Source organism: Microchirus variegatus, assembly GCF_963457635.1.
Source record: "Microchirus variegatus genome assembly, chromosome: 14".
In the NCBI taxonomy this organism is placed as follows: Eukaryota; Metazoa; Chordata; class Actinopteri; order Pleuronectiformes; family Soleidae; genus Microchirus; species Microchirus variegatus.
This window is the reverse complement of record NC_139815.1, coordinates 484,774-498,433: the sequence shown is the minus strand read 5'-3', so window position 1 is coordinate 498,433 and position 13,660 is coordinate 484,774. Positions and strand designations below refer to the sequence as shown.

The 13,660-nt window shown below is 49.7% G+C and overlaps 1 protein-coding gene across 1 annotated transcript in view; it reads right to left on the bottom strand.

The window, feature by feature from the left end:
* Positions 1 to 13,660, bottom strand: part of vps13c (vacuolar protein sorting 13 homolog C) — a 35,443-nt gene that overhangs the window by 6,048 nt on the left and 15,735 nt on the right. Inside the window, exons 34-74 of the mRNA XM_083901149.1 lie at positions 13,271 to 13,421; positions 13,084 to 13,192; positions 12,856 to 12,986; positions 12,606 to 12,762; positions 12,349 to 12,428; positions 12,199 to 12,258; positions 11,584 to 11,734; positions 11,376 to 11,495; positions 11,188 to 11,291; positions 10,944 to 11,111; positions 10,510 to 10,814; positions 10,280 to 10,421; positions 9,672 to 9,813; positions 9,458 to 9,576; positions 9,202 to 9,368; positions 8,863 to 9,116; positions 8,553 to 8,779; positions 8,377 to 8,469; positions 8,066 to 8,296; positions 7,831 to 7,962; positions 7,457 to 7,546; positions 7,180 to 7,335; positions 6,790 to 7,054; positions 6,530 to 6,690; positions 5,505 to 5,626; positions 5,124 to 5,421; positions 4,293 to 4,682; positions 4,095 to 4,199; positions 3,592 to 3,747; positions 3,362 to 3,487; positions 3,142 to 3,275; positions 2,924 to 3,050; positions 2,174 to 2,409; positions 1,851 to 1,995; positions 1,626 to 1,766; positions 1,462 to 1,543; positions 1,111 to 1,180; positions 782 to 893; positions 597 to 710; positions 354 to 484; positions 136 to 217 (exon numbers count right to left, since the gene is read on the bottom strand). Coding sequence (XP_083757275.1) covers positions 136 to 217; positions 354 to 484; positions 597 to 710; positions 782 to 893; positions 1,111 to 1,180; positions 1,462 to 1,543; positions 1,626 to 1,766; positions 1,851 to 1,995; positions 2,174 to 2,409; positions 2,924 to 3,050; positions 3,142 to 3,275; positions 3,362 to 3,487; positions 3,592 to 3,747; positions 4,095 to 4,199; positions 4,293 to 4,682; positions 5,124 to 5,421; positions 5,505 to 5,626; positions 6,530 to 6,690; positions 6,790 to 7,054; positions 7,180 to 7,335; positions 7,457 to 7,546; positions 7,831 to 7,962; positions 8,066 to 8,296; positions 8,377 to 8,469; positions 8,553 to 8,779; positions 8,863 to 9,116; positions 9,202 to 9,368; positions 9,458 to 9,576; positions 9,672 to 9,813; positions 10,280 to 10,421; positions 10,510 to 10,814; positions 10,944 to 11,111; positions 11,188 to 11,291; positions 11,376 to 11,495; positions 11,584 to 11,734; positions 12,199 to 12,258; positions 12,349 to 12,428; positions 12,606 to 12,762; positions 12,856 to 12,986; positions 13,084 to 13,192; positions 13,271 to 13,421 — 6,286 coding nt within the window. The remainder of the gene's footprint in view (positions 1 to 135; positions 218 to 353; positions 485 to 596; positions 711 to 781; positions 894 to 1,110; positions 1,181 to 1,461; positions 1,544 to 1,625; positions 1,767 to 1,850; positions 1,996 to 2,173; positions 2,410 to 2,923; positions 3,051 to 3,141; positions 3,276 to 3,361; positions 3,488 to 3,591; positions 3,748 to 4,094; positions 4,200 to 4,292; positions 4,683 to 5,123; positions 5,422 to 5,504; positions 5,627 to 6,529; positions 6,691 to 6,789; positions 7,055 to 7,179; positions 7,336 to 7,456; positions 7,547 to 7,830; positions 7,963 to 8,065; positions 8,297 to 8,376; positions 8,470 to 8,552; positions 8,780 to 8,862; positions 9,117 to 9,201; positions 9,369 to 9,457; positions 9,577 to 9,671; positions 9,814 to 10,279; positions 10,422 to 10,509; positions 10,815 to 10,943; positions 11,112 to 11,187; positions 11,292 to 11,375; positions 11,496 to 11,583; positions 11,735 to 12,198; positions 12,259 to 12,348; positions 12,429 to 12,605; positions 12,763 to 12,855; positions 12,987 to 13,083; positions 13,193 to 13,270; positions 13,422 to 13,660) is intronic.

Genomic DNA, 13,660 nt, shown 5'->3' with positions numbered 1-13,660 from the left:
ATTAACTTTTCAGATTTTCTCTCCTCTGTAGTTATAGCTAAATTCATTTATCAAAAATGACGATTGTGATTGGTAGTTCAACCTGTCAATCACACACTGGAGTAACAAAGACAAAAACAGGCAGGAAGGTTTCACCTGTTCACTGTAGTGTCGAATCACCGCCCACATCAGCTTCTCTCTGCGATAAAACTGATACTTCACCTCGAAGAACGCGAGTCTGTCAGAGACAAAAAGAAGGTTGCGACATTACTGCGACATAACGACTCACGTGACTTGATGACATCAGCATTTAACTTGTACAAACTGTCTTCTCTGAACACAAGCACAGAACACTGAAACAGCCAGTTTCTCACTTAAAGATGATGTCGTCGACGTCCGTGAGTGTCGCCCCGATACTTTTCAGCAGAAGATTCAAAGACTGAACAGCTGCTGTTTCCTGAGCCGAGTCTTCACCACTGGAGCCCAGAGACAGACTGAGATGAAGCTGAAACATAAACAACAACAACAACAACAACAACAACAACGAGATGAAGCTGAAACAAGAACAACGAGATGAAGCTGTGTGTGTGTGTCTGTGTGTGTGTGTGTGTCAGCACCTTGATGGGTGAAATGTGGAAATGTTCAAAGAAGCTCAGTCCTGACGTGTCACTGAGCGACGCCTCCATCAGCTCAGTCTGCAACAGCTGCATATCTTTGTCTATGAGCTGACACTGAAACACAAGCAGCACATAGTCATCACCATCACCACCATATTCATCTTCACCATCATCATCTTCTCTACCTTTTGTCTGTCAGTATGAGAGTCTGCAGGGGGCGCCAACAGAGCCAAGATGGCTCCCAGGAAACCCTGATCGAGCTTCACCGCCATCTCCTGAACCAGAGCCATGAAGTACCTGAAGAAGCACAAACACGTTTACAGATGAAAGTTGCCGAGTCATCACGTACAGATTGACAGACAAAAATCTGCCGAGTCATCACATACATATTGACAGATGAAAAGTTGCAGAGTCATCACATACAGATTGACAGATGAAAAGTTGCAGAGTCATCATGTACAGATTGACAGACTGGACGTGTGAAAATGTGCTGAGTCATCAGGGTGATACTCACTTGACCTGCATGACGCTGCTGTGCTGGTTGAACCTGGTGATGATGGACACGTCTATGAACGGCTTTGGCTCTGGAGAAAAAAAAGAATTCCAGGACCATGTCAGCTGATAAGTGACCTGTAGATAAGCCCCGCCCACTTAGCTCACTCAAAATCTTCCTCACACTAACGAGGTTTAGTTGGTTCATGTTGATGAACTTGGTTCTGGTTCAGTAACAGGTCAAAATGAGGGAGGAGCCACACTAAGCGACACTGACCGTGACATCAGCAGATATGAGCTAACATTAGCTAGCTAGCATTCATTACGGTTTGTGAAATCAGAGGAAAAGGGGGCGGAGCCTCACATGACTCACCTGAATCTAGCGCGATAGACTTTGGTGGAGGAACTGGATGGAAGACGATGGGGAAGATGGCGCCAGGGAGCTGGTTGTCCACCTGAATACGTGAAAGACGTTAATCTGACAGCCGAGTGTGTGTGTGTGTGTGTTCAGGTGTGTGTTCAGGTGTGTGTGTTTACCTGCAGCCAGTGCAGCTGAGCTCTCAGACTGCGTTGATGTTGTGACTGTTTAAATTCCACCTGGATCCCTGACAGGAAGTTCCTTCTCACCTGGCAGGAAAATGGCTGACGCATCATCATGGTGGCTCCGCTGAGGTTCACCTGACAACAGGTGACATCACACAGTCTCAGTCAGGACGTCAGGACATTCATACACCATCTGTGGACATGTACGTGACCTCTGACCTCCAGGTTAGTCTCCAGTTTGACCCAGCCCCCTGCCGTCTTCCCGCTCAGCTGAGCCTGGTAGGTTTTCTCCAGAAGGTTGATGTTCTTCTGACTGAACGGCTTCCAACGGTTCTTTGGTTTCATCTCCCACACGACACCTGAGCTGTGACACAGAGACAAAGCAGGTTCAACAAAGTCTGAGTCTAACCCTGAACTCTGAGTTGATCTACTCCGAGAAAGGAAACTGATTATCAATCAAACTCTGTTTATCAATGTTTACCTGGTATTTAACTATGTTTACCAATGCCTAATGATGTTTACCGATGTTTACAGATGTTTACCTGGTGATGCCGACGTAAGCGATCTCCTGTCGGTTGCTGTTGTTGACCAGTGACAGTCCGAGGTTTTGTAGAGACACTTTCACTTCCTGTTCAAACTGTTCCAGCTCCTCAGCCTGACGGGCTTTTGTCACCACGGCGACGTCCTCTGTAAACATCACCACTCGCTGACGTCCGTCCAGAAAAGAGACCCAATGGATCTGAGACAAGCTTTCGTAGGAGAACTGACCAACCTCATCCTGGACAGAGATGGTGTCAGTAGAGACAGAAAGACAAAGACAGAAAGAACATGAGTGCGAGAGCTGCGAGTTAAAACAAACAAACATCTCTAGTTCTGTCAGATGCCCAAGAAGCTCATTATAAATGAGTAACACACAGCTAACTACAGTTCATGGAAAGAAAGTCATTCATCTTACTAAACATGAGACTAATTAACTGTGGAGTTCCTCAGGGCTCTATTCTTGTGGACGAGATCAGTGATTTTAGCTGATACTGCTGCCTCGTGTGGTCACTTTGTGTCACTGAGGTCAATCTGGACCTCAGTGACACATTTCAGAACACTGAAGTGGATGTGTGTACTGGTTTATAAACTTCAATTTCCTGTTGGAAAAGTCTGATAAAGACGTGAAAATGTGACGTAGATATCGTCGCCTTAAACCGATAGAGATGTTATGGAGGCTAAACTCCGTAAACTGTTGTTTGTCTTCATGTCCCCGCAGCTGTTTACAGACAGAACAGTGATGAGTGAGTGACCTTCATCAGGTCCAGATCTCCACTCTGATCCTTGCAGCTCCAGTTCAGTGTTCGGACACATGTCGGGTCGTCCCACACAAACCGCCGAGCCTGACCCGGCTTCAGCTCATGAACCACAACCGAGCCGCTGACCGAGACACGAAAAACAACGTTTAAACTTCATGTTAGTTTTTCTTAAATTCTCCAGAGCAAAGTATAAAAAACATGTGACCTCTGACCTCTGTCTGTAGCTGACGGTGATCCAGGGGGTGTGGTTAACCAACAGGGCGGGAGCGGCTCCGTCATAATAGTCAGTGAAGCTGATGACGGTGGAGTGATCGGAGATGTTGACCTCCAAGATGATCCCACCACACTGAAAAACAAACACACAAACAAACAAACAGGTGTAAGAGCTGAGCAGGAACGAGGGGCTGCGATTGGTCGAGCAGACGCACTGACCATGTCCAGCTTCAGCAGTGTGCCATTGTCCTGACTGTTGAAGAAGAACAACTTAGAGGTGGAGTCAGAACCGACCACACGCACGCACAACTTCCCCGAGCTGTTCTCTGGCCACAGGGGGGCGCACTGCAACAACAAGAGAATAACGTTGTGACAACAGCAACAAAACTGTTTTCACGAAACAACAAGAGAATAATGATGTTAGCTGATTGGACGGTTGTCACACTCACCTCAGTGGAGGGGATGTAGTGCCACCTGGTGGCTGAGTGGCTGCTGACTTCTCCCACCTCCAGCTCAAACGAGGACTTGTTGACCAGCGTGTAGAAAGGACTCATGGTGACGATCCTCGTCAGGTTAAAGCTGCTCATCTGGATACTCACTCCCACCTGAGTGACAGAGACACGCCCACTTGATTTAGGAGCTGGAGACGTCAGAGCTGAAGACGCTGAGATTTTGTTGACCAGGATGGACAGGATTTGGAACGAGCATATAGTCCAGGGTTTGGACATGAAGTCAGAGAGTGAAGGTTGACATGTGTGGACATGTGCAGAGGAGGGACAGTGATGCAGTTGGATTAAGGACGGTGAAGATAGAGGACAAGAGGAAGACCACAGAGAATGTTCATGAGGACAGCAGGTTTAACAGAAGAGGACACAAGATGGAGCTGTGGCGCCCCCTAAAGGGAGAAGCTGGAAGAAGAAGAGGAAGAAGAACGAATTTGTTACTTTATTACCAGAAAGTCCATGTTGTTTGCAGGACAGCGAACGCAGCCGTAACTTCCCACAGTGTCCAGAGAGAAACCATCAGACCAAGAGCTGGTGGAGACGCACAACTGGATCTGCAGTAAACAACAACAAGACCATCATACACAACAACAAGACCTGAGTCGTGGCTGAAGGTTCCTCCTCTGAGGAGCAGGGCTGAGTCTCACCTTGTTTTTGCTGAAGAGCGTTTTCTTCCTGAAGGAGAAGAGGATGATGTCCAGATGATCCGCCGGATGCTTGACGCTGACGTCCTCGGCTCGGTACTGCAGCACTCGCGACGTCTTGTTGATGATCCAGTACGGACTGAAGAGCGACACCAGCAGGTGGCTGGTCCTCCTCGCCACGTGGACGCTCACGTCCACCGTCATGCTGGTGTCCGTGTCGCAGGTGAGACACACGGAGAAGAACTCGGGCATTTCCTGTTTGAGGCGCAGGTGTCCGTGCCAGTCCCGGCCCTGGTACCTCATCAGAACCAACGACAGGATCTCACCAGAGACTCGAGCGTTCACCAGGTCTGACGTACTTCCTTCCTGAAGGTCGTAAGAGTCTGCAGAGCTCTGGAACACAGACCAGACCAGATTAGATCAGTAGTGCTGGGCATGTTAACGGTGTCAATGTTAACGTATTACGCAATTCCATGACATTGAGTATTTCAAGAGTATTTTTAACATTTTAAAGATACAGAGACAATGTTTACACTATATATTATTGAAAAAATTAGTCGTTTGACTCGTCGTTAAAATGTAGATCAGACCTCGTTTTTGTCCACAAACCAAAATGATTCACTTTGAATAGTTTTTTGGTTTATGGAGCAAAGAAAACTTTAAGAAACAATCAAATTGAATAGTTGACAAATGCTTTAAAACTTATTTTTACTTACTTTTCTTTGTCTGTTTCTCTTCTGCATTTTAGACTTTTTACGTCCATGTTTACGATTTGTTGACATTTATTTATTATCATATTATTATTATTATTACATTTATTACATTATTTTTTACCTCCATCATGTAGCGGACTGCATAGGGCAGAAGGTTGCGCAGCGTGACCATCGGGTGCAGGTGAAGGATGTAGGCGGGGTCCCAGTCTTCTTCTCCGTGGTTGGAGATGTGTCGCAGGGCGTCAGGCACGGCCAGCGTGCTGACCATCAGCGGCAGGAGGCTGCTGTCCGTCGCAGGACACTGCAGGACAGAACGTACCTCGGAGCTGTGGTGAACCTGCTCCTTCCAGGACACGCAGGTGGCCGACGGAGCGTACTGACCGTCCAGCGGACCTGCCGGACGCACAAACAGCTGACACCTGGAGAACAGATGGAGAAGAACAGCTGCTGTGAGACTCTGGTCTCTGCTGGACTGAAGGTCAGAGATGCTGCGTGATGATACCTGTACGTTTCCAAGGTGACGTGGAACTCTCGCTCGGGCTCGGCCTGTCCCACGCTCTGCAGACTCCTGGACGTGGGACAGTACTTTAGGACAACGAACGGCACTGAGAAGTGATTCTTTATCTATGACAAAAGATTAAAGGGACAGTTTAGGGTTTTATTGGTGTGGTTGTATGAGCTACTGAAGGTCGTTCCATCAAACTTGACAAGTATCACTGTGCTACTGTGATATTAATTCATGTGAAATTCTTTAAAAGCCTTAAAACATCTCAGGTCACAAAGGTCAGAAAAAAACCTGTTCTAATGTCTCGGACTGTTTCACCCTTGACCTCAGGACATTTAGTAGAAGTTGACCTGACAAATTAGGTAAGGCTAAGATCTAAGCTCTAACCCCGGATTTCCACTGGACGCGTTACAGCCGCGGCACGTCAGCGGCACGGTTCTGCTTTGACCTCTGCCCAGCGTCAATCCCCACTGGGCGCGCTACAGCAGCAGCGCGGTGCCTTGGGAGCCAGTGGTATTCACGGAAGATAATGCGATAATCTCGAACTTTGAGTGTCGTACTTCCTGTCTGGTTGAAATTTTACGCAGTTCAGCAGCGGCAACGGCAAAAATAGAACTGCTACCTATCGAAAGCGCTGCGACTCAGCGAGCCGCTTCTACGACGCTGCTGAGACGTTCAGCAGCGCAACCAGTGGAAATGCTCTCACTGATTAGAATTGAGGCTATTTGCAACGGCGACCGCGCCGCTGACGTGCGGCGGCTGTAATGCGTCCGGTGGAAATCCAGGGTAAGGCAGAGGGAGATCATTCATGAATTTAAAATCACAAGATCTCTTCTATAAATGAAGCAGCAGCCAGTGAAGAAATTCAAGATCAGACTGAAAAAGATGCTCTAGGTCAGACTGAAGAAGTTCAGTTTTGCTCTAAAAAATCTCGTAACTGAGCAATTCACATAAGAGACAGAGAAACCGGTCCTTAAATCCTCCCTGAACTGTGCCTTTAAAGAGTCCCGACGCCCTCTGACCTGCAGTGGAGAGCGGACCGTGATGACCTTGTTTCCCTCGGAGGCGTCGACCTGCAGCAGCACAGACACTGCCTCCTGCAGCATTGGCCCACGGATGTTGTAGAGGCGGCGCCCGGGTTTGTCCATGGCGATGTTTGAGATCTCACTGTATCCAGAGGGAACTGTGGTGATTGACACAAACACATGGTGAGACACAGGGGGGGACACAGGGGGGGACACAGGGACAGCAGTGAGAGCTGAGGACAGGAGGAGACTCTGACCAATGGTGAGGTTGAACAGGCAGCTCTCCTGACGCTGCAGCGCCGACAGTTTCCCCCGCGACGACCGCTCCAGCGCTGAGTGCTCCAGGTCCACACTCTGATCCACCGCCAGCTCGTGGAGTTTACCCGGCGACTGCGCCCCCACCAGTCTGAGGTTGACACTGTGCTGCACGATGAGCGGGATTCCCAGAGAGTTCCTGATGGTGAACGGAGCTTTTTCTTTCAGAGAGTAGTTGAAGGTGGAGGCTGTTCCTTCAGAAAACGCCTGATCACAACAAAGACAAAATCTCATCGATATTTCTACATGACTTTGAAATAATGTGTATGTTTTATACATGTGGGTATAAAGCTGCACAAAGCTGTGATAGTGATAAGGGTAAGGGTTTATACCTTGGCGAGGTTGTGGAAGACGCTGAGGCTGTACTGAGACACGGTGATGTTCATGGTGTCTTTGGAGCAGATGTTGATCAACGTCCGAGGTTCAGGAAGAATCACAAACTCGTCTCCGTGAACTGGACTCTTGTCCTGGAGCGGGTTGTTCTTCATCTGCAGGGACAGAGACAAACCATCTTCATCATCGCCATCATTAGAGAGCTGCTCGTGTGAGTGATGTCACAAGTAATGAACTTTAGACATTTAAATGTTAAACAAGAGAAGCGCGTTCGACCTCGAGCTCCAGGTTCCACCTTCGACTTCCACCGTCCACTCGTTCGATCAGCGGCTCCCACACTGCATGGACCTCATTGAAGTAGTTCACCTGCATGTACAACAGGTGGCGTCATGACATCATCTCCATCTGAACACATGCTGTTGTCATCAGTATAAACCGTGCGTACGCACAAAAAGACAGCGTACGCTTGCTTTCACGCACACAATGAAATCCTTTGTTCAGATTGACCTCAGTGACACAAAGTGACCACACGAGGCAGCAGTAGACCAGCAGCTCCTGTGTCCCTGCGAGCTCAAATCACGGATTTTCTCTCTGGGCATGGAATGCTTTGGCTTCAAGTTCAGGTTCAGGTGTGAGTTAACGGGTCTTACCTCCAATGTCATGTTGGCGCTCAGCTGCAGCAGAGATGACCAGTTTTTGGCAGTTCCAGTGAACGAGGACTCAGCCAGCAGCAGTGGGACGGTCTGATGACCCAGACCAGACTCCAGTGTGACCTGCACCACCTGAACAAAGCAAAACCCACCTGATCATCAGGACCATGTTCTGTGTGGAGAACCTGTTCTCTGGAGAACGTGTCTCTCTCAGACACGTCAGGAGTCTCGTTACCTTAACCTCGGCGGTGAAGTTCTCGCCCTGGTTGCGTCCATCCTGCTCTCTGAAGGTCTCGGTGACCTCCGTGGCCTGGTCCACTCCCAGGAACCAGTAGTTACATTCAAAGATGTTCATGACTGACCACAGGTCAGAGACACCAGCGGCGTCTGGACTCTGCTGGTCAGGCTGCTTTGGTGTCATGGCGGCAGTGATGGTCATCACCGTGTTGAGGATGAACGGAGAGATCTGCAGGACAAAGAGTGCCGTAGAGGACGTCACTGATTCATTCATTCGTAAACAATCAGTCAATGGATCAACAAACAAACCTTGACGATGACGTCCTCCACCGTCACTGAGCCGCTCAGCGGTTGGTTGGGGTGAGTTCTGGTTTCCAAGGCGACTGAGCAGGGTTTCAACACCTGATGGACAGAGTCAAACTGATGAGTAAAACCATGTGACCCTGCTGATTCATGTGCTGACCTGCTGAGTCATGCGACCTCACCGTGGTGACAGCTCTGCTCTCCTGGTCTCGGATAAAGGGACATGCGAGGACTTTGAGTTCCCTCAGGTTGGCCCTCATGTTGTGCGTCCCGTCATCTTCAGACTGCACAGTGACGTCACACTGAAACGATGCCACCAGCGCGGGGGCGTCCGCTTTCATCAAGTTGGCCACAAACACCACCTCAGGGTCCACCACCACCGCCCGCAGACGCGTCTTGAGCGCGGGCGCTGGGGGAAGACGAAAGGGTTCGATTCTGGTCAATCATTTCTGATCAACATGCCACGCCCCCCCTACTGCCTCTGGGTCTTACCGGTCTTGGCGTCAGTCCGAGGTTCAGCGGTTTGTCGCAGTTGCAGTCTGTCGCCGGGCACTGAGGCGGTGGGCGGGGCTAAACTGGGCGGCAGAGCCTGCAGGAAGAAGTCTGCGACGGCCATGAGGAACTCGACGCTGGCGCACACGTAGAGCTTGTGGAGGACGGACACGACCTCCCTCTGACCGCTGCTCTGACGATACGTCACATCAATCATCGACTCAGAGCTGTGCTGGTCTCTGCGGCCCACCATCCTACACACACACACACACACACAAGTCTGAGGATACGTTACTCACCACGAGGTCACATGACTCACCGCGAGGTCACATGACTCACCGCGAGGTCACCCTGTCCATGCCAGTCCTCAGGTCGTCCAGTGTGCAGTCGGTCAGAACCGTGGTAACCTCCATGTCTCCTGCGCTCAGGATCCTGCCCGATGTCTTCAGCTGCTGCAGCGTCAACTCCCCCAGTCTGAGGTTCTGCTGGTGCTGCAGGTGGAGTGGCTGCAGGGACCACAACATCAAACGGTCAGAACCAGGTCTGGTCAGAGCCACCGGGAAAACCTGAACCAGGTTGGGTCTCTGTCACTGACCTGTGTCGGGTCACTGCTGCTGAACAGAACCAGAGCCAGAGACTCCACGTTGAACCTGAAGTTGACCGACTCCAGAGATCCATCTTCGCTGCTGCTCACACTCGTCTTCAGTACGTCATCTGTGGACACGGACAGAGAGGAAGTGTCCTTCAGATAATACACAGTGACCTTTGACCTTCAGAGTTCTAATCAAGTCATTATTCTCAGCTCTGACCTGTCGGAGCGCCCCCTACAGCCCGGACCCGCACGCTGGCCTCCTCCCGTTTGGGGGCGCTGTGGTCCAGACTGCTGGCCTCGCCCAGATTCTCCATCAGGATCCGGAGCAGAACCTTCAGGTCCTCCTGACTCAGCGCCACCTGCAGGCGCGCACACACACACACACACACACACACACACACACACACAGTGAGGCACAGCTGTGAACTGGTGTGTCACCATAGAGGGCGCTGTTCTAACTCAGTCCTACGTCCCGACGTCTACAGAGGCTGTGACTGGTCACATGACTACAGACACACAGAGGACTGTACCTGAGGAGGGTCACATGACGACTGGACGTTAACAGAAGAAGAAGAAGAAAGTTTGACTCATAGCCATCACTTCATAACTTCATTTACAGAAAAACTCTATACAGAAGTGAATTATTAACTGGTGTTTGATTAACCACCAGCAGAGGGCGCACAGAAGCAGAAGATGAAGCTACATCACACATCTTAAATCAAACTATTATTTTATTTAGTCACTAATGAATGAAAGTATCAGTGAAAGAAAACATGAAATCTGAAACAGCGGTGGTTTCATGTCTCCTCCTCCTCCTCCTCTCACCTTCATAGGCTTCAGATCTCCGTCCACCTCCACAGCAGCCATCTTCTTGTACCAGGCAGCAGCCAGGTTCCTCCTGACTTTCAGGTGAAGGTTGACGGGCTCCAGCAGCTCTGAGCTCAGAGTGTCAGTGTCAGTGTTTGTCCTGGACAAAAACAACAAACATCAACGTATACCACATCACACACGAGTCTCTCTGTGGCGCCTGCAGGTGTCTCTGACGTCTCACTCACCTGGACAGTTTGAGCTGCGTCAGCTGCACGTCCATGTCGTCGATGACGGCGGGCAGTGGACACCCGTCCGCCGACAGTAGCGAGAAGCTGTTCCCCACCGTGATCAGACCCAGGTCCATCACCAGTGCATTCTGGGAGGTGGACGACTGCGGGATGATGATGAGCGGAGCCTTCAGCTTGATGTCCAGGGACAGACGGAAACTCTTCTGAGCAAAGTCTCGGACGCTGGACGCTGCCTTCTCTGCCGCCTGAACTGTGGCGGCGCTCAGAGCCTCTTTAGCCGCCTGGAAGTTGTCCACAAACATCTGAGGGACGAACAAACAAAGTTTAGTCATTTAAATCAGTGATGATGATATTGATATTTTATCAGCTGGTTCTTGGTATAATATATATAAAAAGACTGCGTCAAATGAGAAGCTCAGAGTGAAACTCACCATCAGAGACATGAAGAACTTGTGCAGGTAGACCACCTGGACACAGCCCACGTTCAGCTTCACTCTGCCGTCAGTCTTGGACGTGTCGGTGTAACCGGCGCCGTCCGTGGCCTTCGGGGTCAAACTCATGGTGAAGCTGAACACCTCGTCTCCCACGATGGAGATGGCCTGTAGGAGAGAGAGGGGGGGGTCAGAGGTCACCGTGTGCGTCACACAGTTGCGTTTCCTCTCTGCGGGGACCGACCTTCTTGTGGACGGTTTTCGGATCCACGTTGAGGACGACGACATCGCGGAGACAGGCAGACAGGTGCGTCTGTGGTCCCTGCATCAGCAAAGATCCTTGAATACCTGCAGGACACGACACAGAACGTTAACGACGTCACATCAGAACCATGAAGGACGGTACTGCAGGTCAACGGTTCTGGTTCTGACCCTGGATCTTGATGTCGGCCATGTTGGAGCTCTGGTCACACACCAGGACGTTGAAGGCTCCGAGTGTCATCATGATCTTCAGGTCGATGACCTCGGTGTCCACGGGTGACACGATGGCAGCTGAAAACACACACACACACACACACAAATTAAACTTGTGCTTAATGTGTGTGTGTGTGTGTGTGTGTGTGTGTGTATGTGCACTGACTGGACTTGTTGGACGTTGTCCTCTCCTCTGTCTTTGGTCTGACCTCTCTGTCCATGGTCACATGGTCAGAGGTCAGGGCAGCTGACAGGAAGTTGATGGCAGAGAGCAGCGCCTCCGTGTGGAGCATGACGTCGAGAGAGGTGAAGGTCACCTGAGACACAGAGAGACGGTGAGTGACATGTGAGGTTCTGATCCATTAGAACCAGGTCCTGTGTGTGTGTGTGTGTGTGTGTGTGTGTGTGTGTGTGTGTGCTCCTGTACTTGTGGCATACTGGGGACCATTGAGGGTTTTTAACCAACAAAGTGAGGTCATTTTTACAAAGTGAGGACATTTTGGTCGGTCCTCACTTTGTTTTCACTGAAATCAATTCCTTAGGTCGTAAACATTCTATAGTCTGTTTTTAACTAAGGTCCTCAGAGTCTCTATGGTACGATATTTATTACGATATTTTGACAGTCTCTATGGTACGATATTTATTGCGATAAGGTCCCAGTAGTTCTTTATAGATGTCATTCATGAAGTAGATATTTGTAATTGTGTTGATTTATAAAGTGGAAATGCTGGTCCTCAGTATGCGGCAAGTACAAGAATGTGTGTGTGTGTGTGTTTCTCACGTTCATCATCTGCTCTGTGTTCTTATAGGTGCTGGAGAAGTTTGGTGCAGCGCGGTCAGCCTGAGGAAACACACACATACAGGAAGTTGATTGTCGATGCACACCTGTGTTAGTGAACACGTATCATGCGACAGAAAGTGATGTCATCACCTTGAAATACTGCACTTTGAGCAGGTCGGCTCCAGACTCCACAGACGAGCTGATGAGACACAGAGGTTGTCCACTCCGGTCTGAAAACACAGGACATGACTCACTCTACAGGAGCACCACCCAGTGGACACTTCCTCCTCTGACCAACACTCAAGAGAAAACTTTGGCCAAGCAAATCTGAACAGTGACATCCCAGAGTCCAAATGAACATTTGAACCAAAGGTGAAGAGAAAAGACACAATGATTGAGAGTCTGACCTTTGAACTCCAGACAGGTCATGGTGATCTTCTTGATGTACGTGGTCGCGCACATGTCGTACTTCCTGACTTTGGTGTCAATGCCCAGCTGAGACGCATGGAGGACAAGGAAGGACGAGTCACTCTGGTCTCTGGGCTTCTTCAGGGTCAACACCACCTGGACAACAAGGGACAGAGTCCATGAGGACACATGAAGACCAGGTGAGTCTCCTCCTCGTGTCCTCTCATTCATTTATTCATCTTTACTCACCTCTTTGATTTCAAAGTTCAGCAGGACATTGACCGTATTTTCTGTCACACCCCCGTTGGTGGGCGGAGTCACAGCTGATCCCGCCTGCAGTGACACGGCCTGCACCTGCTGCTCAGTAAGCTCTGCCTTTTCTGGAGAGACAGGAGTCATTGAAGAAAGTCACACCCGTTTGTGTATGTGAGCACATGATTCGTCACATTTCCCATGATGCTCTCTGAGCGAGCTCACCTGTGGACACCTGTCTCTTCACGTCCATGTTGTGCTCTTTACTTCCCTCAGAGATGTTCTCCACCAGGATCTTCATCAACACCCCGAGATCTTCTTCACCCAGACTCATCTAAACAAACAAACACTTTGTTACGTTTGTAACGGCTCAGTCACATGACGCTCACGCAGCCACCGTCTCTGAACGTACATTGAGTGAACGCAGGACTCCCTGGACCTGGACTCCAGGGATCTTGGTGAACCAGGAAGCAGCCAGGTTTCTGGTGACGAGCAGCTCGAAGCTGATTGGCTGAAGGATCTCAATGTCGCGCTGAGAAGCTGAGTCTGAATTCAGGCAGATTCTGAAAAAAAACACTGGTCAGTCCACACGCGTCAGAAATGTAGCTGCTAATGCTAATGTGGCTAACTGGCTAACACGCATCCTGAACTTAATGAGAACAATTCACTCAACTATTGCGTTAAATGTTAGAAGCTGCTTTAAAAAGAAAAAAAAAAAGCGCATGGACACTATATTTACGCCAGAAACATCACAGAAGAAAAACAAGAATCTTCAGTGGGATCATTACACAGTAAATCATGA